General features: G+C 41.5%; 1 protein-coding gene across 1 annotated transcript; it reads right to left on the reverse strand.

Moving 5' to 3' along the window:
- Positions 1 to 9,580: 9,580 nt before the first annotated feature.
- LOC144606484 (complement C1q and tumor necrosis factor-related protein 9-like) lies at positions 9,581 to 10,279 on the reverse strand. Its single transcript, XM_078422647.1, has one exon. The coding sequence runs from the start codon at positions 10,277 to 10,279 to the stop codon at positions 9,581 to 9,583; it is 699 nt and encodes a 232-aa protein (XP_078278773.1).
- Between the last annotated feature and the right edge of the window lie 16,083 nt (positions 10,280 to 26,362).

Raw genomic sequence — 26,362 nt, forward strand, 5'->3', positions numbered from 1 at the left:
GTAGGATATTGATATGGATAGAGAACTGGTTGGCAGACGGGAAGCAAAGAGTAGGAATTAACGGGTCCTTTTCAGAATGGCAGGCAGTGACGAGTGGGGTTCCGCAAGGCTCAATGCTGGGACCCCAGTTATTTACAATATATATTAATGATTTAGACGAGGGAATTAAATGTAAGATCTCCAAGTTTGCAGATAACACAAAGCTGGGTGGCAGTGTGAGCTGTGAGGAGGATGCTATGAGACCACAGGGTGACTTGGATAGGTTGGATGAGTGGGTAGATGCATGGCAGATGCAGTATAATGTGGATAAATGCAAGGTTATCCACTTTAGTGACAAGAACAGGGAGGCAGATTATTATCTGAATGGTCAGATTAGAAAAATGGGAGGTGCAACGAGACTTGGATGTGCTTGCACATCAGTCACTGAAAGTAAGCATGCATGTACAGCAGGTAGTGAAGAAAGCTAATGGCATGTTGGCCTTCATTGTGAGAGGATTTGAGTTTAGGAGCAAGGAGGTCCTACTGCAGTTGTACAGGGCCTTGGTGAGACCGCACCTGGAGTATTGTATGCAGTTTTGGTCTCCTAATTTGAGGAAGTGCAGAGTAGGTTCACCAGGTTAATTCCCGGGATGGTGGGACTGACATATGATGAAAGATTGGGGCAACTCGGCTTGTATTCACTGGAATTTAGGATGAGAGGGGATCTTATAGAAACATATAAAATTCTTAAAGGATTGGACAAGCTAGATGCAGGAAAATTGTTCCCGATGTTGGGGGAGTCCAGAACCAGGGGTCACAGCTTAAGAATAAGGGGTAGGCCATTTAGGACTGAGATGAGGAAAAACTTTTTCACCCAGATAGTTGTGGATCTGTGAATTCTCTTCCACAGAAGGCAGTGGAGACCAATTCACTGGATGTTTTCAAGAGAGAGTTAGATTTAGCTCTTAGGGCCAAATGAATCAAGGGATATGGGGAAAAAGCAGGAGCGGGGTACTGATTTTTGATGATCAGCTATGGGCCGAATGGACCTATTTTCTATATTTATGGAGAAGTCTTTTCCACAGAAATAAAGCACAGGTAGTTCTTTGAAAAAGCAAAATTCCTCCTTCAGGTGAATAATTGGTTTTCGCAGCTATTCCTAGGAACAGCTGAAACAGACCGATCCCTCACGCTCTTGATATCTGTTTAAACTAGCTTTATTTCTGGATGCCCAATCCAGCGTATCACATTTTGATCCTTGACCTGGAACAATCAGGAGCCTTGCTTTACTTTCACCATTTCTCATTCTAATAACATATCCTCACCACAACACTCCCCCCACCTACATCAAAAATCTTCTAACCCCCCTCTCTAACTCCAGGTCCCTCAGGTCGGCCGACTTGGGGCTACTTACTATCCCGCGGTCTAGGCTTAAGCTCAGGGGTGACCGCGGTTTTGCGGTTGCAGCTCCTAGACTGTGGAACAGCATCCCTCTCCCCATCAGAACTGCCCCCTCCATCGACTCCTTTAAGTCCAGGCTCAAAACCTATTTCTACTCCCTAGCGTTTGAGGCTCATTGAGGAGGCGCTGTGAACTGTTTGCGTGCTACTGTATGTTTCATTTTTTTTCCATTGGAACCTAATCAGATGTACAGCACTTTGGTCAACGTGGGTTGTTTTTAAATGTGCTATACAAATAAAATTGACTTGACTTGACTTGACATTGATCTTTTCACCCGTGTAGATAGGAAGGAGAGCGGATGACTCCTTGAACTATTCTATATCATCTAGCCAATCTCGCTTAAATTCCTCATCACACAACACCGATATATAAATTTGGAATTAATGGCAAGACCCTTAACAGCTGCTCAGCTAGAATAACTCTTCAAATGATTTGCTGCAATTTGGTTATTATCCATTTGTATGTCGATCTACAATTGAGAACAAGAACGTAGGACATAGAACAGTAAATTACAGGACACAAACGTCAGCCCACGATATCCGTGCCACATGTGATGTCCACTTACACTAATCTCTCTGCCTCTGCAATGATCTTTGGTGAAAAATGAACCCCATCCTTTCTATTCTATTCAATCCATGCTCTGACAGAACAATTGAAAAAATGTGAAGTCCCAAAATTGGTGCCCTTGAATTGTGTTGCACCACATCACCGCCAAATTAGAGTTGTAGAAACAAGGAACTACAGATGCTGGTTTACACAAAACCCACTAAGTGCTGGAGTAACTCAGCAGATCCGACAGCATCCATGGAGAACACGGATAGGTGACGATTCGGGTGGGGACCCTACTGCATAAACAGAATTATCCAAGTTCAACTCAGCCCTCAGTAAACTGGGTTATAAAAAAAGGAATGCAATGCTCATAAGAGACATGCAACAGTTAGTTCTGGCAGCAACTTTCAGTCTCAATACTAACCATTGTAATGGCATATTTTATGATATGCAAACATCGTGTAAAATGAACACAAGTTTCAACGGTTTTAATATGCAGTCCTCTGAGCAATTGTTTTTACCACATCCACCAGAGGGCATTTGCAACAATACGATCGCAAACACAGGGTTCTCGTGAGTGATTAACATGTTCCCAGTGTAGATCATTACAATATCACAAGATTGAGAAGGGATAAAGAAGTGATTTAGAACAGAAAACACAGTGCATTTTGTAAATGTTGCACATTGGAAGTCTTGTCCAATAACAGCAGGCAACTTGAATATTTGGGATGGTTGATGGAAAATATGATTTGTTCTGGAAGAAGTCAAACTTTCTGAGTCTAGTCAGCCCTACATTCACTTAGTGCACAGGTAAAGGATAAATTATGCAACATTTAGTGCAAGATACGACATTGTAAGTTTATAATTTATGATATATTTATTTATAATAATGATAAATATGAAAATATATAAACATTGTAAATTTGTCGGTGAAGGAAAGATCTTGATGTGTCAGAAGGTGAATCAGACAACCAGGATCAAAACCAGGTATTTGGCATGTAAGGCAGCAACTCTACCGCTGCACCACTGTGTCACCCAATGCTAGTTCTGAGTTTCAAGAGCTGTTTTGAATTCATCCAATTTTGCTAAATGATAGTGTTATCCCAACTGTTTTTCCCCATCTACACCGATCCCATTTGGAGTATATTGTATTGTGAGTATTGATTATATTGTGAGCAATTTTGGGCACCATATCTGAGAAAGGGTGTGCTGGCTCTGGAGAGGGTCCAGAGGAGGACTACAGAATGGTCCCAGGAATGAGTAGGTAAACCTATGATGAGCGTTTGTCGGCACTGGGCCTGTACTCGCTGGAGTTTAGGAGAATGAGGGGGGACCTCTTTGAAACATACAGAATAGTGAAAGGCTTGAATAGAGTGGACATGGAAAGGATGTTTCTATTAGTGAGAGAGTCTAGAACTAGAGGTTATAGCCTCAGAATTGGGAAGGAGATGAGGAGAAATTCTTTTAGTCAGAGGGTGGTCTTCTTTCGTATGTCAACTACAACAATCAAAAGTGGCAATTGGTGCTTCAGAGTACCGTAGTTGACGCTTTGCTGCAAATTTTGCCAGTTCCGTAGAACTACCCAGGGTGGACGATGAGGACGTAAAGCAGCTCCCACCCCAGAGGTGGTGAATCTGTGGAATTCTTTGCCACAGAAGGCTGTGGAGTTCAAGTCAGTAGATATTTTTAAGGCAGAGATAGATCGATTCTTGATTAGTACAGGTGTCAGAGGTTATGGGGAGAAGGCAAGAGAATGGGGTTAGGAGGGAGAAATAGATCAGCCATGATTGAATGGCGGAGTTGACGTGATGGGCCGAATAGCCTAATTCTACCCCTATTCCTTATAACCTTATGATCTAATTATGACCTAATCTCTAGTAACATGTTCCAAATATCAACCACTCCTTGTGCAAAGTAAACAATCCCTCTACGTCGGAAAAATTTGTTCTCTACACCACTCATAATCGTATATACCCATTGGGGCAATCCTTAACCTCCTTTGCTTCAGGGAAGATAAGCCCATCTTATCAATATTCTCCCCATAACTAAAGTTCTCTGATTCAAGCAACGTCTTGGTGAATCCCCAACACTATTTCCAGTGCCATTAATGGAAGTGGATCTTAAAAGTCCAGAAGGGACTTGACACCACAAGGTTTAGTAACTGCAACTATCAATGTTGTATCCTTAAGAAATGAGGGGCATTATACTTAAGTATATTTATCCATCACTTTTGTCACTGATGTTAACATTGACAATTGGTAAGTATTTTGGGAAAGGTTTAGACATTTTTAAATCTGTTATGTCTTTCGATGTGATAATATTCTGGCCAAAGGAACTGTTACTTGCATCCCAGTACTCCCACACACCATCACTGATTTCTGTGGATCACCCCCCTTCCTTTCCATTCCCTTCCCTGACAACGTCAAGCATGAATGGCTCGGCAGCTGTCTGTACAATAAATGGCAGCGCTTGTGAACAAAGTGCTAGGGATAGTCAATGGGTCAGGCAGTATCTCTGGAGGGCATGTTGGGGCTCTTCCTGAGATTCTGCCAGAAGAAATGGAGTCTGAAGTCTGGATTTCTAGGATGGTGGGTTTGTTGTGTAAGAGGTTTAGCAGACTGTGCCCATAGTCTCTTAATATAGATTGTGAGCAACCGGGGTCCCGGCAGAAATCACTGAGGCACCCCCAGTCATTACAACTTCTCAGAGTGTAAAAGAATGAGCTGGCCTCATTGAAACACAATAATTCTTATAAAGCTAGCAGAGAAAATGTAGAGTTGCATTTCTCACAGTGAGACTGTTTCGAACCAGTGTGCAAATGTGGGTAGTATTGCCGATAGCCATAAGATCATAAGATCAAAAGTGATGGGAGTAGAATTAGGCCATTAGGCCCATCTACCATTCAATCATGGCTGATCTATCTCTCCCTCCTAATCCCATTCTCCTGCCTTCTCCCCGTAATCTCCGACACCTGAACTAATCAAAACTCTATCCATCTCTGCCTTACAAATATCCACTGACGGCCTCAACAGCCTTCTGTGACAAAGAATTCCACAAGATTCAGTAGCCTCTAACTAAATAAATTTCTCCTCATCTCCTTTCTAAAAGAATGTCTTTTAATTCTGAGGCTATGACCTCTAGTCCTAAACTCTCCCACTAGTGGAAACATCCTCTCCACATCCACTCTATTCAAGCCTTTCACAATTCTGTATATTTCAATGAGGTCACCCCTCGTTCTTCTAAACTGCAGTGAGTACAGGCCCCATGCCGCCAAATGCTCATCATAGGTTAACCTACTCATTCCTCCGATCATTCATGTAAACCTCCTTTGACCCTTTCCCGAGCCAGCACATCCTTCCTCAGATATGGTGCTCAAAATTGCTCACAATATTTCAAATGCGTCCTTACCAGCGCCTTATAGAGCCTCAGCATTACATCCCTGTTTTTGTATACAAGCCCTCTTGAAATAAATGCTAGCATTGAGTTTGCTTTCTTTACTACTGAATCGACTTGCAGATTAACTTTTTGGGAATCTTGCACCTCAGATTTCTGGATTCTCTCCCCATTTAGAAAATAGTCTACGCCTTTATTCCCAGTATTTCTTCTTTTAAAGTGAAGATGGTTGTCAAAAATTGCAGCAAGATCTTGATCAGTTGGCCAGGTGGGCTGAGGAATGGTTTTTGGAATTTAATGCAGAGAAATGTGAGGTGTTGCATTTTGGAAAGTCTAACATGGGCAGGACCTACACAGTAAATGGTAGGGCTCTGGGAAGTGTTGTAGAGCAGCGGCATCTAAGTATGTAAGTACACAGTTCTTTGCAGATGGTGTCACAGTTAGATGGGGTGGCCAAAAAGGCTTTTGGCACATTGGCCTTCATCAGTCAGAGGTTGGGAGGTCATGTTGTAGTTATATTAGACGTTGGTGAGGCTGTATTTAGAGTATTGTGTTCAGTTCTGGGCACCATATTATAGAAAATATGTTGTTAAGTTGGAAAGGGTGCAGAGAAGATTTGCAAGGATGTTGCCAGGGCTCGAGGGTCTGGGCTATAGGGAGAGGTTGAGCAGGCTAGGACTCTATTCCCTGGAGCACAGGAGGATGAGGGGTGATCTTATAGAGGTGTATAAAATTATGAGAGGAATAGATCGGGTAGACGCAAAGTCTCTTGCCCAGGGTAGGTGAATCGAGAACCAGAGGGCATAGGTTTAAAGTGAAGCGGGAAAGATTTTATAGGAATCTAAGGGGTAACTTTATCTGACAAAGGATGGTGGTTGTATGGAACAAGCTGCTGAAAGTGATAGTTGAGGCAGGGACTATTGCAATGTTTAAGAAGCAATTAGACAGGTACATGGATACAATAGACAATAGACAATAGACAATAGACAATAGACAATAGGTGCAGGAGTAGGCCATTCAGCCCTTCGAGCCAGCACCACCATTCAATGCGATCATGGCTGATCACTCTCAATCAGTACCCCGTTCCTGCCTTCTCCCCATACCCCCTCACTCCGCTATCCTTAAGAGCTCTATCCAGCTCTCTCTTGAAAGCATCCAACGAACTGGCCTCCACTGCCTTCTGAGGCAGAGAATTCCACACCTTCACCACTCTCTGACTGAAAAAGTTCTTCCTCATCTCCGTTCCAAATGGCCTACCCCTTATTCTTAAACTGTGGCCCCTTGTTCTGGACTCCCCCAACATTGGGAACATGTTTCCTGCCTCTAATGTGTCCAATCCCCTAATTATCTTATATGTTTCAATAAGATCCCCCCTCATCCTTCTAAATTCCAGTGTATACAAGCCCAATCGCTCCAGCCTTTCAACATACAACAGTCCCGCCATTCCGGGAATTAACCTAGTTAACCTACGCTGCACGCCCTCCATAGCAAGAATATCCTTCCTCAAATTTGGAGACCAAAACTGCACACAGTACTCCAGGTGCGGTCTCACCAGGGCCCGGTACAACTGTAGAAGGACCTCTTTGCTCCTATACTCAACTCCTCTTGTTATGAAGGCCAACATTCCATTGGCTTTCTTTACTGCCTGCTGTACCTGCATGCTTCCTTTCATTGACTGATGCACTAGGACACCCAGATCTCGTTGAACTCCCCCTCCTCCTAACTTGACACCATTCAGATAATAATCTGCCTGGTAGGACAGTGCAGGTTGGGAGGGATATGGGTCAAACACAGGCAAATGGAACTAGTGTAGATGGGACATGTTGGCCGGTGTGGGCATCTTGGGCCGAAAGGTCTGTTTCCACGCTGTATGACTCCATGACTCCATGTCTTTCTCCAGAATAAATACAGAGAAGAAATATTAATTGAGGAGTTCACCCATCTCCTGCAGTTCCACACTTAGATTACCACTTTAGTTTCTGGTCTATATGTCAAGTTTCAGTATTAATGTTTGGATGTACATTTCAAAAATACTGTATGGAGTTATAGGCACATTTCAGTTGGGGTAATGTACAGTGCTCACATAAAGTATTATGTGTATGGACAGGAAAGGTTTAGAGACTATCTGAGCCAAACGCGGGCAGGTGGGACTAGTGTAGATGGGGCATCTTGGTCGGCGTGTTCATGTTGGGCCGAAGTGCCTGTTTCCCTGCGCTATGACTCTTTTACACAAGGTCAACTTGCTTTGATGGTTGCAAGAAAATCGAATCATAACTTGCTCTTTACATTCAGTTGCTCAACAGCAGACCAACAGCAGACCATGTCTCACCAAACGTATCCTGAAATGTTTAAAGAAGGAATTTTAGCATCCCAAAGGGTGTGCTAAATTGGGACAATTGTTCGGCCAAAGACCACTTCTTTTGTTATACTATTTTAATTCAGATGGTGGAGTGGTTTGGATGATGGGGGGAAATGGGCAGTTGAAACATAGGGGATCAGTTATGTATGAGCAGTTTGAGTTTGGGGTTAATTTATTGTCACGTGTACCGATATACAGTGAAAAGCTTTTGTTGCATGTTGATAATGTTTGGATAGAGTATGTGGAAAGTCAGGAGACCAACTATTTCGATCATGTCTGTTAATTTTAGTGGGAGTGGAGGAAGTAGATCATGGACTTAGCTGCTCCATGTGGAAGGTTCCAAGCCTATGACTCAGTTAGTGGAGTTGAGAGTGAGGATTGGGAGTCAGGGACTTGATGCAGTACAAGTTGAGGTATGGTTCAGTACAGAATGGGAGGATGTGCATTGTGCAGTCATAATACAGTGCTGGGCACTGAGGCCATATCCTAAAGTTCAGAGTGCTAACAGGAGCACACATATTATTTTATTCATATGAATATTAAATATACAAATAAACTTGCAAGAATAAGAAATGTGCAAATTCCATTTGAAACCACCATGCATGTGCAAGCAGGATTTATTTTATTATGTATCTTTGAAAATATCCATACAATTAAGATTTCATAGAGGAGTGCATTCTGAAAGAACAATAAAAGAAATCCAATTTCAGATAAATCCAGACAGAAATTAATGCAACGCAGAGACACTATCTTCAGTATTTTGTCTTTGCTCCAAGATTTGGTACCAGTAGTGTTAAGCAGCAACTTTCAGATATCGGACTCCCAGACAAAGATGGTCAGAACCCATAGCCCACTCTCGACATTGATTTAGATGGTACATTCTGTTAAATATTGACGACATAGTTGCCAATCTTTAAGTAGGTTCTGTCCAACTAATGACCCGGTTCACATAGGCTGAGAAGTGTAACTTGGTTTAAGATGACCTCTGCCAGTTACAATTACAGCTCATTTGAGAAAATACATGGATATACTGAGTAACAAATGCAATATAGTTCAAATTCTGAATGAATGCAGGTGTGTAGAAGCTATCAGATTCATTATTTGCTCAGAATGTTTGATAATGTATTGTTATGATCAAGTTCAGTGGTAACAGAATATTCAATTATATCAGGTACAATAACTGACTATTGCATCATTATCAACATTAAGGTCTCAGATCTTCTTAAGTTATCTGCTGCTGATTTTCTTTACATGCACATTTCATGACGGGACACATCTAAATTGCTGCAATCAAAATCACTGCTGAAAGACACAATATTATCTTATTTGTTGCTTCCCCAATTGCTTTCACTGAAATTATGATTTCTTGAATAATTCAGCGATTAATGTTTTAAAATAGCCGAAAGCAATCTTATTTTTGGAAGGGGTCATTTTGGTTTCTGACCTGCCAGCTTGCACTGTTTGATATTTATAGTGTACAGATGAAATTGCTGATCTAAGCTTAGACTCTGAGGTGTGAACTTTCCTGCAATAAGGCTGGGGCCGATTTATCAGTGGAGACTGTGCAAGATAAAGGGCGGCCTTGAAGCAAAATTCGGTCTTCATTACATGCAGACAAGAACAAAATGACCCCTCAGCCCAAAAATAGTAAGATATTTCAGACTCATGTATCTATGAAATTGAGTTGGCACATTTTGTTGTTTTGAGATTGTTTAATGGGTATAACATGACATCATAAGACATGGACCAGTGAAAATGTCAAATTTAGGTGGTAGTTAAGATCGATATTGAAATTAGATACACATGAAATATGAATTTATGTAGTCAAATGTTACATTTCTACTTACACTCGTGAATCAAGTATCCCATGAAATAACTGTTACGGCAAATGCCATTATCTGAATCAATGGGTTCTACCCAAACTTTGTCACCTACTTTCAGTCTTACAATTGTACCAAGTGTTGATGTTTCAGGATATGAAGAATAGGACTGGAAATTGGAGTAAATACGTCGGCCATTTACTATTATTCCAGCATGTGCATTTCTAGTATTCACTTCAAAGTAAGCATGGAATGCATAGACACCTGAAATGCGACAAACAAACATGCTGGACTCAATGTTATAGTCACCATCTTCATTATACAGAATTTCCTGGAAGGCTATCGGTTCGTTACAAACAACACTGCCAGTGCCAAGTTTGACACAGAATGCAGACCTTCTCCATGTAATGGAGTTCCCTGGAGCACCTGGCCCCCCAGGATTTCCTTGCTCTCCCTTGTATCCTGGTTCTCCTTGGCTGCCTTGAGGACCAGCTGCTCCAGTTGTACCAGGATCACCATCACGACCTTTTGCACCATTGATACCATTCCTGCCATTTGCTCCTCCTGGCCCTGGCCGTCCAGCCAGGCCTGCAGATCCTACTGATCCTGGATTACCATTGGTCCCTCTCGTGCCTCTTGCACCTCTTCTTCCATGCATACCAGCAGAACCCATTGATCCCATAGCTCCAGCATCACCTGGTTCACCTTTAGCTCCCATACGACCAGAATCGCCTGATTCACCCTTTCGGCCTGGGTAGAACCTTGGTGTTGCTAGAAACAAAATTCAAAGATCGGTCAAAATTACTGACATTTTAATTTAATAAACCAATATATTTTCTTCCAGAAAATGAGTACAAAATTAAGATTCTTGTAAGGTGAAGCAGTTAATGTATTACTGCATTAACTGACATGTATTATGATATGGCAACACTTTGTATGAAATTTCACAAGGTTGTCTTTTAACAGAAATGTTGTGCAATTTAAAAAAATATATATACTTTTAGCCTTGAGTCTTTCTGAGTCAGGTTGTCATCCATTTGTTAAGAATCAATTTCTGACAGGCAATTCAGGACAGATTTCCCTGGAGGTCCAGACTAATCGCATGGAGTGGTTTGATTGGGGACTGCTTGATCAAAAGTAACTTTTTTGTTAGCTCATTAAGACCACATAGGTATGCTTCCAGCTTTAGAAAATGTTAAATATGGATCATAAGCCCAAGTCCACCAGCTTGAATGAACCAGACTAAGGCAGGAACTTGCCCTGGATCCTGTCAGAGGGGGGAAAAGGCACCCACTATGATGTTTACTCAGAGTGCTGGAAGAGTGGGGATATTTACTCAGAGTGCTGGAAGAGTTTGGTCTTGGTGCCTCTTTTATTTCCTGGGTACGTCTTATATATGCTCATCCCACCGCTTCCATACTCACAAACCAGGATAGGTCACCCCCTTTTGCCATTCAGAGGAGTACGCGACAGGGCTGCCCCCTCTCGCCGCTCCTCTTTGCGTTAGCCATTGAGCCGCTGGCAATCGGCATAAGAGGGCATGTGCTTATAAAACCGATTACACTGGGTGGGGTGGAACATAAGATTTCGCTTTATGCGGATGATATTGCCATCTTTGTATCTGACCCTGAACATTCTGTCCCTTACCTATTCCAGCTTATTAATTCCTTTGGCGAGGTCTCAGGTTACACTATAAACTGGCAGAAGAGTGAACTTATATCGATAACAGCAGAATTAGACCCTGTATTCTTAGCCAACATGCAGTTTAAAACAAATCCGGACAGTATAAAATATCTGGGCATTAAAATATCTAAAAACCCCAAGACCCTTTTTAAAATTAACTTTACCGAAAGGTTGAACAAGCTAAAGGAGAACATAGAGAAATGGAGAACGTTGCCTATTTCCTTGATTGGCCGCGTGAACGCAGTAAAGATGGTCTCCCTGCCGAGATTTCTGTATTTATTTCAGAATGTCCCTATTTTTATCCCCAAATCCTACTTTAAGTTAATCGATTCTATCATTATGCCATTTATTTGGGGATATAAAGCACACAGGATCTCAAAAGCTTATCTTCAAAAAACGAGGGAACATGGGGGACTGGGGTTACCGTGCTTTTTATATTACTATTGGGCGGCCAATGTTAGAGTCATGGTATACTGGCAGTATGCATATGAACGGGCAGTTGGATATGACCTGCCCCCTTGGCTGGCGATTGAAAAAAGCTTAACCCCAAAAACTTATCTCCCTGCTCTCCTTTTTTCATTACCCAGATCTCTCACCTCTCTTAGAGAGGACCACTTCACTCTGTCCAATGCTCAGAGAATATGGCACCAAATTAGGAAAGCTTGTGAGCTTCCGAATACGTCAATGCACGCCCCAATCTGGCATAAACACGCTTTCCCCCCATCATTTACAGACACAGCGTTCAGAGAATGGAGCTGTAAAGGGATAGTTACAATAAAAGATCTTTACATAAATAGACACTTTGCATCATTTGATCAGCTACAATCCAAGTTCTCATTGCCCAAAACTCAATTCTTCAGGTGCTTACAGCTGAGAAATTATGTTCGACAAAACAATTCGCTTTTTGAGTCCCTGCCCGAAGACGACTCGTTGTCCAAAATTTTGCTGGGTCCCCCGGAAGCAAAGAACCTAATCTCATCTTTTGTAGGTATCTTTTCAAACAAACTAGATAAATCTACTTTAAAAATAAAACAAACCTGGGAAGAAGACCTTAACATTGAAATTGATGACGATGTCTGGAAGGTAGTACTGAAAAGTATAAAATCCTGTTCTATTAATTCTAGGCTACAACTGATTCAATTCAAGGTTATACACAGATTACACTACTCTAAGGTTAAGCTGCATAAAATCTTTCCTGATCTCTCACCTTTGTGTAATAGATGCAAGACCGCTGAGGGTACACTCGCTCACCACTTTTGGACTTGTCCAAAACTTCACAACTTTTGGTGTCTTTTGGTGTCTACTGTTTTAAATGTCACTTTAACTCCGGACCCTGAAACTGCTCTATATTCCACAACACTTGAGAAGCTAGACCATAATGCTCGCACAATCTTGGTTTATGGTATGGTAATTGCCAACAGATGTATTTTGAAACTATGGAAATCAGACTCTGCTCCTCAGTTTGAGACTTGGTTAAGAGAATTAATGGGCATCTTACACGTAGAGAGGTTGAGATATGAATTGTCTGGCAACCCTCAAAAGTTCTTCAACATATGGAACCCAGTGCTGCAGCATATTAAGGACAAGTAAAACTATCCCCTCAATGCCACATGCTTTTGTACCTTCTTTGAATCCAGCAGTGAAAATACTGAAATATTTGACTTGTGAAAATTACCTTGCCTCATGTTTTTGTGCTTTTGTCTTTTTTGTCACATTGTAGTTATGTTTTTTTAATTTATTTATTTATTTATTTATTTATTTATTTTTGTTTGTTTGTTTTCATGATTATGTAGGGCAGGGGCGGGATGGGGTTTGCTGTTGTTGTTATATGCACTGTAATCAATTAAATTAAAAAATTTAAAAATAAACATTAAAAAATAAAAATAAATAATAAAATTGACCAGAAAATAATTGCTTTTGCAGGGCCTATTTCAACTGTTTTTCTTAAAGCCCATGTTTTTTTTTTGAAAGAAAGTTTAACAATAATTTATGATTACAACTGACCCAGTGATCACTCGTAAAACTTGGAACAATTTGGAAGCAACAGGAGGCATTGGCTTACTTATCGTGGTCAATCAACACCTCTTTTGTGTTTGATTAGCTACATTCAGCCCCATATAGGACACACATTTGAAAGGAGCAACATGCCTCAAGAACGTCCCTCAAGAACATGCCTCAGGTAATGGTCCCTTAACCATTGCCATGGCCTTCAACAATGACGTTTAATCTCTCGGCATTTCCATTAATTCCCCTCCAGATTCGACCACTCACCTGTACACCAAGTAAACCAATTATCTTACCAACCAACATATTTTGAGGCTGTAAGAATGTATCTACTAATTTTCAAAGAGCCACATGATGTCCTGGGTGATTGGATTAATGAGGAAGGGGACCCATTGGTCTGCATGGACAATTAGGCCACATTGTATGATTCTATGATTCTATGAACATAAAGAAGGATGCCGATGGCAATATAAATACTGTGTGGAAGAAGTACCACCGGGTGGCGCCGTCAGTGATCGCAGCATCGCCAACGGTCTTTCTGTCTTTTCGTCTTTTTTGTTATTTTTAGTGTGTTTTAAAAGTTTGTGTTAATGTTCTCTGGTTTGTTTTATGTGGGGGTTGGGGGAAACTTTTTTTCAATCTCTTACCTTGCCGGAGATGCGATTGTTTTCTGGATCGTATCTCTGGTTGCTCTGCGGCCGAACATCATGGAGCTGGAAGCCTTGCTCGGGACTGACTTTGAGCCCCACCGCGGAGCCGTGGACTTACCACCGGAGCCTGCGATCCCTTGCCTTGGATTGATGCTCCAACCGCGGCCTGTGGATTTCAACATAGAGAGCTTGCAGTCTCGGGTAGAGACTGATGTCGGGAAGCTCCAAAGTCGCAGGAGGTTCAACCAGCCCCGACCCGGGGTCTGATCGCCCGGCACGGGGGAGCTGAGATCCCCCCGATGCAGGAGTTTGATCGCCCCGACATGGAGGGTCCGATCGCCGACTATGGGAGCCAAGATCTCCCCGTAAACGGAAGGCTCGAGTCCCCCGACCGCGGGATAACAAAGAAAGGTTGAACTTTTTATTCACCTTTCATCACAGTGATGAAGGGGGGGAATCACTGTGGTAGATGTTTATGTTAAAATGTATTTTGTGTGTCTTGTTGGTTTATATTGGTATGACTGTATGGCAAATCGAATTCCTCGTATGTGGCAAAACATACATGGCCAATAAAGTATGAGTATGAGTGTGAAGAGATGCAAATAGTTTCAACCATTAAAGCTTCAATCATAAGACATGGAGACAATTTTACTAGGCAAGCGGTCTTTTTTTAAATTTTCCTTTAGGTGTTTCCAAGATAAAGATGCAACTTTCGAGCAACCAGATGGAAACCCAGAAGTTATGGATTTCATTCCAAAAAACAGCCTTCCAAATGGTAGATCCACCTGGGTCTCTTTGGTCCCAGAGGAGGATCTACAACCATCCAATATAACCGCCCAGCTCTTTTAAATCTCTTTTCTACCAATATGTCTAGCTCTATTTCTCATTCTTCTAATAATATTCTCTTCAATATTCTCGCAAGTCTGATGATCTAGCAATTCCGACCTGAGCCGGCTTCATTGCAGGCATTGGACTTCGCCTCTGGAACTGCTAAGCTTTTCACTGTACCTCAGTACAGGTGACAATATAAACCTAAACCTAAACCCATTTGGCTTTTTGTCAGGAACTGCTATCACGATTAACATGGACAGATTACTGACAGGCTTGTTTGATACTGGGATATTTGATGCAGCCTACCAGAGATACTGTGAAGCTACAATAAGCAATGGATTATATTCAATGGGAACGTTAAGTACCAGGTTCTTGAAGCTTTAACGTTAATGGACTTACGCAGACAGAGTGGTGCTTGGCTCCATCGACCATGTGAATCACAGATGGCACTTTCCTCTCCTAGGATTGCATATCCTCTGTCACAAGTGTAGAAGGCTTTTCTGTGCACTACATTGCCGGATCCATGTGCAACCAAGGGAGGATGGCCGCATGTTTTATCTGAGATTAAAAGCAAAATTAGATTCAAACAAATATACTTAAATAATCTTAAATTCCCTGTATCCCATTTCATGTGAGTTTGAAACTCTTCAAATCCATGCGGCTATAAATATTAAACACTTTGTATCCCATGCCCTTTTGAATATTATTTTTGATTTAACTATTTTTCCCTCTTCCATAAAGCTTACATAAAAATTAATACAAAAATATTTTTGCCTTTGCAGGTGGGCATAAGATGAGGAAATAAAATGGTGCTGGGATTTGCAAAACACTAATGATACTGAGTTTATATTGTGCACTGTGGTGTTTTGCAGAATTAATTGTCATGCAGGTACTCAGATATCTGGAAGCATATTATTCCAATCATTATTGTAGAATAAAGATGTTAACCTCTGATTTACGGGACCGTAGTGCCACATGTTCTAAATGGTTTAGGTGGAATAAGCAGCATTGCACCATTGGAGATGGGACCAGTTATTTAAAATACATGGTTTGGACATTGCATACATGCAGCCAGCATCTCAGTAATTGGTTTAGGCATCCCTTTCACATTCTTGTGTAGGAAAATAACTGCAGATGTTGTTCAAATCGAAGGTAGACACAAAATGCTGGCGTAAGTCAGTGGGTCAGGCAGCATCTCAGGAGTGAAGGAATGGGGGACGTTTCGGGTCAGGACCCTTCTTCAGACTGATATCAGTCTGGAGAAGGGTCTCGACCCGAAACGTCACCTATTCCTTCTCTCCTGAGATGCTGCCTGGCCTGCTGAGTTCCTCCAACATTTTGTGTCTACCTTTCACATTTGTCCCTTTCCCATTCCTCTCCAACCCCCACAGATCCCTTGATTGTGAGAGATGTTCATTTTAAACTCACAGTCGCGCTTTTGGAGTTCATTAGCATCAAGATTCTCGGAATTTTGTACTCCAGACCTAGACAAATAAAGAAGGAACTGGATGAAGGAACAACGACCACAATATTATTGTAGAAAAACTCTTGACAAGCATGGGGGTTTTTTTACTGATCTTTTGCCAATTCAATTTCTTTATAAAATGAGGCAAAACATTTCAATTTAACAACAGAAAAATCAAGACTGACAGTAAAAACCAACCAAAAGCCTTGAATATTCTAATAATCTCACTGAAACCCATTCCAGTTCTTCAAATTTTCCATTAAACTCAATGTTCCTTATCAAAGTATCATCTAGCACCCATTTCCCATAAAGCTTATTATCTTAGTGCAAATTCAGCAGCAATTAAAATCTTTCTTTACCACTGACGAAGAGATCATAGCTGACGAAGTCCCTTTCCGAGAACATAGAAATAGAACAGCACATGAACAGATCTTTAGCCCACAATGCCCACACCAAACAAGCTGCCAATTTAACCTAATCCCATCTGCCTGTACATGGTCTACATCCCCCCCCATTCATATTCAATATTCTTCTCTCCTCCCCGTAAGTTTATCACTTTTGAATTAGAAAGTAGGAACCTAGCAATGTTGATTATTTATAGCTGGAAATAAAGTGCCCTCATGAGTTTCAGATGATTCAAGCACATATGCATCTAAGAGTAATTATGCAGATTTATTGCAACCTTCAAAAAATCAATATTATTATTAGCTTAAAAACCATAGGTTGAACAAAATGTTAAATTAATTTGATCATTTTTTAAAGGAGTTAAAAAGAGAAATGTTTAGAATAACTGGTTACTAACTTGGCCAAACATGCCAATTCATTATCGTTTTATCACACAGGTGTGGATTGTTGCAATGGACAGACCAGTGATGGTACCTTGAAAGGCATGTCTCTGTTTGTGGTAGCTGTCTATAGTCAGATATGGCATCATACCAAGAGTTAATCTGAACCATGATATAAAACCTCAGGAGATTCTCAACTAAAATTAAATATATTTGATTCATAGTATTGCATGTAACGAAGTCTATTCATTGCAAAATCAGTTCCTTATATACTTCAGACACTGTTTCCGTTTAATTGCATCCAAAGATGATTTGCCTGCAGCTCCAAAGTGACCGACTAAATTTAGTGAAGTCTCAATTTGTTACTCGAAGTGTCTCCATTTACAAACAGGTTAATGTGAATACAAGGTAACAGAGGGAAATACTTACCAGTCACCATAGAGGTAATCTCTTTCCACTAGATCAATGGAATCCTGTACAACAATATCTGCCAGGGCAGTATCAGAATCTACAAATACAACAGAGTCGCAACTTATACTGGTGTCTTCATTTGTACTTCTGATCAATAATTTGCTGGCTTGTCAGGACTTAAATAACTGAATATAGAGTTTGACTCTAGAGCGTGTGTCACATGCTGTGTTCGAATCTCGAAAGCACGTTTCACCCAGACTATTTAACACTGGTTGCGTGGACTTCATGCATTTGACAGTGGTTGTTCTGACTTTTTTTTTTTAGCAAAAAACAAGTAGTCTACAGCATTATGTGGCTCCCCTTTGCCTGTGCTAACACAACATAATTCAGCATTTGGCAAAAAATCCACAACAACACAGAAGAACAGACACTTAAATTGCACTCCCCCACATCATCAGTGGGATAGCTTGTTCAGGCAGTGAACATATGCTCACTCCAAGTGATTTGTAGGACACAGCACATCACTGCGACTCAATTTCATTGCAGAAACCCACCCCAGATTTCATTAATTTCCCAATGGGACTTGGTAAGAAGTTGGAAGTTGCATGAATATAGCTTTCAAATAATCTTCAAATTTATTAAAGTAAATACGAAAATTGTTCAATTGCCATTAAATAGAAACAGATTGGTATTGTTCCTAAGGAACGTTCTGAAAATAATTTGCCTTCTTTAACTTCCACTAAGTCAGTCTATTTATTTTCTAAGGAGGAAATTTAAAAACTTCCGTGGAGGAATTCCATTAACGTCTGCATATTTATTAAAACCTACATATTGATTGAATGACAGATACAACATGGAAATAGGTCATTCAGTCCACTGAGACCACGTCAACCACTGATCACCCATTCACACAAGTTCTGTTATCCAACTTTCACACCCACTCCCTACGCACAAGAGCCAATTAACAGAGGCCAATGAACCTACAAACTCGCACGCACATCTTTTGGATGTGGGAGGAAACCGGAGCACCCAGAGGAAACCCACGTGGTCGCAGGGAGAAGGTGGAAGGTCCACACAGATTGCACCAGAGGTCAGGATTGAACCTAGGTCTGTGGCACTGTGAGGCAGCAGGTCTACAAAAGCTCCATTGTGCTGCCATATGCTTAATTGATCATGGATAAAAGCTCAGAAATATGAACGAGCTCAATATGTATAAATGCTTAATGCATGCACGCATGATTGTAAATTTACATACTATAGTCCGGATACTCTAAATTTGTTATTGCCACTGTTTTTAAAGAAAGGATCGTAAACGTAACCATGTATTCAGATTATGGTTGCTTCATATTTTTTTAAATTCTGATTTCTAGGAAGTCTACATGGGATCGCATGGGTCTGTCCAGCTCCAAGCAATTCTGCTTGTGGTAAGGTGTATGTGGATGTTTCTACTCCATGAGATTTAACTGGAACTGGGGAATTTTGAACAGTCTCTTACCTGCCGGAACTCCATAAGTCTGAGGGAGGAAAAACCCAGCGATGCACAAGCCCAACCACCACAGGGACACCATTCTGAAAGAAACAAGTTCAGTACATGCTTTAGGCTGATAGTTGTACAACATATTTAGAATTACCAATCATTCACCCATGCTGGATAATGGAAATAAATACGCTATTTAATGAGGCTCACAGACAAAGCCACTCTCAGAGACCAGCAATTTTATATTACGTTATTCCCTTAGTGCAAATCATTAATCTCAGTCCTGGAATTTTCAGGTTGTCCTTCCCCCTAACCCAATCCAATATTACTTTTAAAATATCACAACCCTTGCTTCCTTTGCCATGATCCCAGCTGTCACCCTGATTTCCAGTGTCGGTATATGAAGGGCCTGAAGTTTGTCAGAGAGTGACCTGGACATCCCCCAGACTGGGAGACAGACTGTCACTCACCTCAGGCTTTCAGAATCTCTCTGAGCATGTTACAGAAGCTCAGCCTTTTAAATAGATTAGCCCCTCCTTCAATTTGTACAGCAGGTCCCTTTCTGGCTTGTCACTTCACGCAATGAGTTTTCTGGCTCCATACAATGCCAGGCACTGACCAGAATCAATCACTCTCTGTCATTTGCTTTAAAGGATTGTTCACCTATAAAGTAAAACACCATATAAAATATGGAGCTTGAGATAATTCAAATCAAAAATAATAACAGTGTGTCCATGAGATTCATAATAAATATATTAATGTATGCATGAAAATTAATCTCCTATGCCTGCACGTGATTTAAATCCCTCAATTCCCTACATATCCACATGTCTATAGGAAAAGGCTCTTAAATACTATTATTGTACCTGCTTTCAACACACCTGGCAGCATGTTTTAGGCACCGACCTCTCTCTGTATAAAACTTGCCACGCACATCTCTTTTCAACTTTGCCCATCTGACAAATCAATGCCAGTTGGGCTTTTTCATCCTGATATAAAAAGGTTCTGACTGTCTACCCTGTTTATGCATGTTGTCATTTTATATACCTTAATCAGGTCTCCCCTCAGCCTCTGGCATTCCAGAGAAAATAATCCACGTTTGTCCAATCTCCCCTTACAGCTAATACTCTCTAACTCAGGCAGCTTTCTGGTAAACCAATTTTGAACCCTGTCCAAATCCTCCAAATCCTTCCTCTACCTTTTGTGCATTAAAGTTGCATGAAATTGGGAAATTGATGAGAACCAGGCAAAACATTCACTGGTACACGCAAAATGCTGGAGTAGCTCAGCGGGACAGGCAGCATTTCTGGAGAGACGGAATGGGTGACTTTTCAGGTCGAGACTCTTCTTCAGACTGATGTCAGGGGAGTGGGCGGGACAGAGATAGAATGTAGTCAGAGGCAGTGAGACTGGTGGGAGAACTGGGAAAGTGGAGGGGATGGAGAGAGAGGGAAAGCAAGGGTTATTTGAAGTTAGAGAAGTCAATGTTCATACCACTAGGGTGTAAGCTACCCAAGTGAAATATGAGGTGCTGTTCCTCCAATTTGTGCTGGGCCTCTGACAATGGAGGAGGCCCATTCCAGAAAGATCAGATTGGGAATGGGAGGGGGAGTTAAAGTGCTGAGCAACCGGGAGATCAGGTACGTTAAGGCGGACTGAGCGGAAGTATTCAGCAAAACGAACGCCGAGCCTGCGCTTGGTCTCATTGATGTACAGAAGTTGACACCTGGAACAGCGGATGCAGTAGATGAGGTTGGAGGAGGAACAAGTGAACCTCTGCCTCACCTGAAAAGACTGTTGTGGTCCTTGGATGGAGTCGAGGGGGGAGGTAAAGGGACAGGTGGTTGCAGGGGTAAGTACCTGGGGAGGGGGCGGTTTGGGTGGGAAGGGACGAGTTGACCAGGGAGTTGCGGAGGGAACGGTCTCTGTGGAAAGCAGAAAGGGGTGGAGATGGGAAGATGTGGCCAGTAGTGGGATCCAGTTGGAGGTGGCGAAAGTGTTGGAGGATTATATGCTGTAACATTCCATAACATTCACTGGGATGGTTTGCATTCTGAATCATGCAGGGAAATTTTATCTGTGTCATTCCCAATGGTAGATGCCTGCAGATTTTGCAGCCGCTGCATAACGTTCATATTCATGATGACCATTGCAAAAAAACATCAGATTTTGAAGGATTATGGTACAACAGTGTAAACGTTCACCACAGACATGAGGGAACATGGGGATGGAGTGGAGGTGGTAAGGAGAGAGAAAAGCAGTGCTCTAATTTGTGGCTGGGCAGATTGCCCATGATAGCTTTTGTCCAATCCGCCCCTGCACTGCTGCTGGCCCCAAAACCACTGTGAGTTACAGCAAGAGTTCAGAGATCACAGCTCTTTACTCTGAGGAGCTGCAGCCTTTGTCAGTGATGCTAGTGGACAAAAACGGAACACAACACTGGCAGATGGTAAAGGTCCTTTGATTGGCGTCTTCCTGTTGCAGGGTTTCCTCCTTGTTTTATTGGGAGTGACAACTGCAAGGGCCGAATGGCCTCCTCCTGCACCTATTGTCTATTGTCTAAGTCAGGCCTTTTGCTGCCAATTTCTGTTAGTAAAGCCCGAGTCCCGGGTTTGATTCTGACTACCGGTGCTGTCTGTATGGAGTTTCTATATTCTCTCCGTGACCTGCGTGGGTTTTCTCTGAGATTAATGGTTTCCTCCCACACTCCAAAAACGTACAAGTTTGTAGGTTAATTGGCTTGGTATCATTGTAAATTGTCCCTAGTGTGTTAATGTGCAGGTATCGCTGGTCGATGCAGACTCGGTGGGCCGAAGGGCCTCTTTCTGCGTTATATATCTAAACTAAAATAAACTGAGCTAAACTAAATATGGAGGTGACTGCTGCTCATTGAGTGATCACCATTAGATGTTTATCTGACGCTGGGTTGAGGAATGATCTCATAGAGGTGTATTAAACCACAAGGGGAGTAGAAAGGGTCTACTCCCCTAGTCTTTTACCCAGAGTAGGGGAATCCAGAACCAGAGGACATATGTTTAATGTGAGAGGGAAAAGATTTAATAGGAACCTGAGGGGCAATTTTTTCACACAGAGGATGGGGCAGATGTGGAACGAATGTTGTAGTTGAGGCAGATACTCTGACACCATTTAAACAGCATTTGGATACATGGATAGGAAAGATTTAGAGGGATATCAGCCAAATGCAGGCAGGTGGCAGTGGGGCACATTTGTCAACAGAAATGATCATCAACGCAATATGAAGTGTGAAAAGTGGTGTACCTGGTGGAGCTGCAGCCTCACAGCTCCAACAACCTGAGTAAAATCCTGGCTACCAGTGCTGTCTGCATGGAGTCTGAACCTGCTGCCTGTGACATGGAGATTGGTTGGTTAGTTGAACAAGTTAGAGTGTGTGGGTGAGTGGAAGAATCGGGTGGGAAGTAATGAGAATGTTGGGAGAATAGATTATTGGGAAAATGATTGGCGCCTTACCAGCATAGACTTGATGAGCTGAAATACCCTTCTGTGTCATGAGGAAGTAGGAAAATAGTTTCTGTGCAAAAAGTATGCATAATTGCATGTGAAAGAATGTCCATTTTAATGGCAATAATTATCCCATTTAAATGTCCCTTGCAAGTCTTGGAGTTTCACAGCAGCTCCCAGTGTGCAATTTGTCTGAGAGGTCTTCACACTTTGTAAGGAACAAGATACTAAATCCAGTGAAACAACACTACCAATGCATTGTTCCAAACTCTTCTCCATATCCTTGTACACAAAAGGTTGGGTGCTTGATGATACATGTAGCAATGTCCAAGACTACATTTCACATACACTGCAGTTGCCCCATCCACCTCCCTTTGTTTCAGTATGAAGAATGCAATTTTCCTGAGCTGAAGAATACATTTTTATATATTTAGTAGTTAGGATTCAAATGTATTCACTAATGGAATGGCGGACACAAATTCAACACGAACTTTCAACAAAAAAAAAACGAATTGTTTTTTCCTTAAAAAATGGGAATATGGTGGAAAAAAAACAGGGGAGAAGGATATCTTTTTATTGGTCCTTGGAGTTGGTTGATATTGGTTTAATTGGATGAATGGCTACCTTCTGTGTATCTTTAAACTTTAGATTTCAGACTTAAGAAATGCAGCGTGAAAACAAGCCTTTCGGCCCACCGAGTCCACACCAACCAATGATCACTTCATACACAAGCACTGCCGTACACACTCGGGACAATTTACAGAAGCCAATTAACCTACAAACCCGTACATCTTTGGAGTGTGGGAGGAAACTGGAGCACCCAGAGAAATCCCATGTGGTCACAGGAAGAATGCACAAACTCCGTACAGACGGCATCCATAGTCAGGTCTCTGGTGCTGTACGGCAGCAATTCTACCACTACTGCACCGTCCCTTGTCGTAACGTGTGGGAGGAAATCGGAGGTCCTGCGGGTAACCCATGTGGTCCTAAACAGAACGTGCAAACTCCAGAAAGACAGCAGCTGAGGTCAGGTTTGAACTTGAGCTGTGAGACAACAGCTCTGCTTGCACCGTGCTACATCAATCTATCAATCTATCATTCTAAACATAACTAGTATGATAGCAAAAAAACAAAGATGATGCATGCTGTTTTGAAAAGACATTTACACAATGGCATTGCCTGCAGTCTCACAGTTTCAACACAGAGAAATAAAGACCACAGGGAATGGCTCCCTGCAAACATACAAAAATGGAAGCTGGAGTAGACCATTGTGGCCTTTGATCTTGCTTCACCATTTATGAATGATTTTCTATCTAAACATCATGCTCCTGCACTATTTCCATATCCCTTGATTTCCTTACTATCCAGAAATCTCTGATCTCCATAAAATGTGAATTCATTAAGCCTCTACAGCTCTCCATACTAAAGAATTCCATGCATTTGTCACCCAATGTATGAAGAAAGTTTTACTCGTCTTTGCTCTAAAGAGCCTAACTCTCACAGTGAGTGCAATGAAGGTCAATGTACCATTTGCCTTTCCAATTGCTTATTGCAGTAGAATGTTAACTTTCACTGATGCATACAAGCACACCTGGCACCTCTGAGCACCTGCACTACCATTTAGAAATTATTCTGCCTTTCTGGTATCTGCACAAAAATGGATAACAACATATTTTTCAATGTTCCATCTGACGAGTCCCAGTCCGTAGAAGGGTCCTGATCCTAAACATCGTCTATAAAGTTCCTCCACAGATGTACTGCCTGGCCTGCTGTGTTCCTCACCTATTGTGCTTTTTAATCCACTTATATCTTCTGCACATCCTCATCCTTCCTCACAACCACACCTAGTTTTGTATCTTCAACAAACTTGTATATATGATATTTGGTCCATCAGCCATCTTGTTGATGTATATTGTGAATAGATGAAATGCAAAAGATAAATTCCTCTTGTAGCCAATGTATTGTGTTTATTTCCACTTTAGTTTTCTGTCTGAAACCAATTGTCAATCCCCAACTCCGCGTGCTTGAATTGTGTTGACCAATTTCTTTAATGGGACTTTATCAAATGCTTTCCGAAAATCCCAAACCAGTGCAGGTTCCTCATCCTTTTCTCCAGAGATGCTGCCTGACCTATTGAGTTACTCCAGAATTTTGTGTCTATCTTCTTGTTCTTTTCAAGATGAACTGTCAGTACACCCTTCCTAAAAAGGGATATTGAGTAAAATAAATCCCTCAAACAATTGCAGAGGATAACGTAAACATATTTTTCCTTTCATAACCCTATGTTGACATTGCTCAATCCAATCTTGTTCTTGTTCTTGCTGTCTGAAGAAGGGTCCCAACCCGAAACGTCACCTATTCCTTTTCTCCAGAGATGCTGCCTGACCTGTTGAGTTACTCCAGCATTTTGTGTCTATCTTCTTGTTCTTTTCAAGATGAACTGTCAGTACGCCCTTCCTAAAAAGGGATATCGTCGCATTGGAGAAAGTCCAATGATATTCACCAAGCTAATATCTGGGAAGAGAGGGTTGATCTACTCAGGGGTTGAACACTTTGGGTTTTGTGTTCCTTGGAGTTTAGGAGAATGAGAGGTGACCTTATTTGACACATGTTGAGATGTTTCCACTGGTGGTAGAGTCATGAGCAAGCAGGCCTAATTATGAAATAAAGGGCAGATTATTTAAAATTGAGGTGTGCAAAGATTTCCTTTCTCAGAGCGTATTGAATCTGTTCCCAAGGGTGGTGAAAGCCAAGTCATTAGATATATTTAAGGTGAATATAGATAGTACTCACTGGAGTTTAGAAGAATAAGGGGGACCTCATTGAAACGTACCGAATAGTGAAAGGATTGGATAGAGTGGATGTGGAGAGGATGTTTCTACTAGTGGGAGAGTCTAGGACTAGAGGTCATAGCCTCAGAATTAAAGGAAATTCCTTTAGGAAGGTAATGAGGAGGAATTTCTTTAGTCAGAAGGTGGTGAATCTGTGGAATTCTTTGGGACAGCTGTGGAGGCCGTCAATTGATACTTTTTTAAAGGCAGAGATAGATAGATTCTAGATTAGTATGGGTGTCAAGGGTTATGGGGAGAAGGCCCATTAGGAGGGAGGGATGGATCAGCATGATTGAATGGCGGAGTAGACTTGATGAGTCGAATGGCCTTTTTCTGCTCCTATCACTTATGACCTAAACATTTGAAGGATCGTGGAATTGATTTCCTGCACTATTCCCATATCCTTTGAAATATCCAGAAATCTCAGATCTTTATTATATGAACTCATTAAGCCTCTACAGCTCTCCACACCAAAGAATTCCATGCATAGATAAGCCCTGATCACAACGAACGGCAGAACAAGCTTGGAAAACTAAGTGGCCAAATCCTGATTTATTTTCTTGTATCTTTCTGTTCATTATAGATTCAGGTATTTTCTCCACTCTGGCGCCAGTTTAACAAATTCAATTCTTTTTGTTTTCACTATCTTACATTTCAGAAGTGTGGAAGTCGTATTTGTAACACTAATTCACAGGCCAATTTTCAGAATGTACAGAATGCTTCAGCTGACATTTTAAAGTCACAACTGGTTGAAATTATTTTTGAATTCTGAATTATTTTTTGGTGGTCAGACTTAGAAATATATTATTGAAATCACCTTTTCATCTGCTCTCATTAAGTCAGGCATGACCACGAATAGACTTCTGAAGTCGGCTAAAAATGTCATAAGGAAGATGGCAGATCAAAAGTGCCAAATCGGCTGCAAAAGAGAATGAGCAAAGACTTTATGTGTAGGAAGGAACTGCAGATACTGGTTTAAACCAAAGATAGGCACAAAATGCTGGTGTAATTCAGCGGGTCAGGCAGCAACGCTGGACAGAAGGAATGGGTGATGTTTCGGGTCGAGACCCTTCTTCAGACTTTTACGCTTGTATCAGAATGATTTGACAAAAGTGTTCAGGAGGTTTCTATAGCGCAGCTTATCTGCATTTGTTACCACGTCTGCATTTGTTCACATACCTCCG

The sequence above is a fragment of the Rhinoraja longicauda genome, chromosome 26 (assembly GCF_053455715.1).
Source record: "Rhinoraja longicauda isolate Sanriku21f chromosome 26, sRhiLon1.1, whole genome shotgun sequence".
Taxonomy (NCBI): domain Eukaryota; kingdom Metazoa; phylum Chordata; class Chondrichthyes; order Rajiformes; family Arhynchobatidae; genus Rhinoraja; species Rhinoraja longicauda.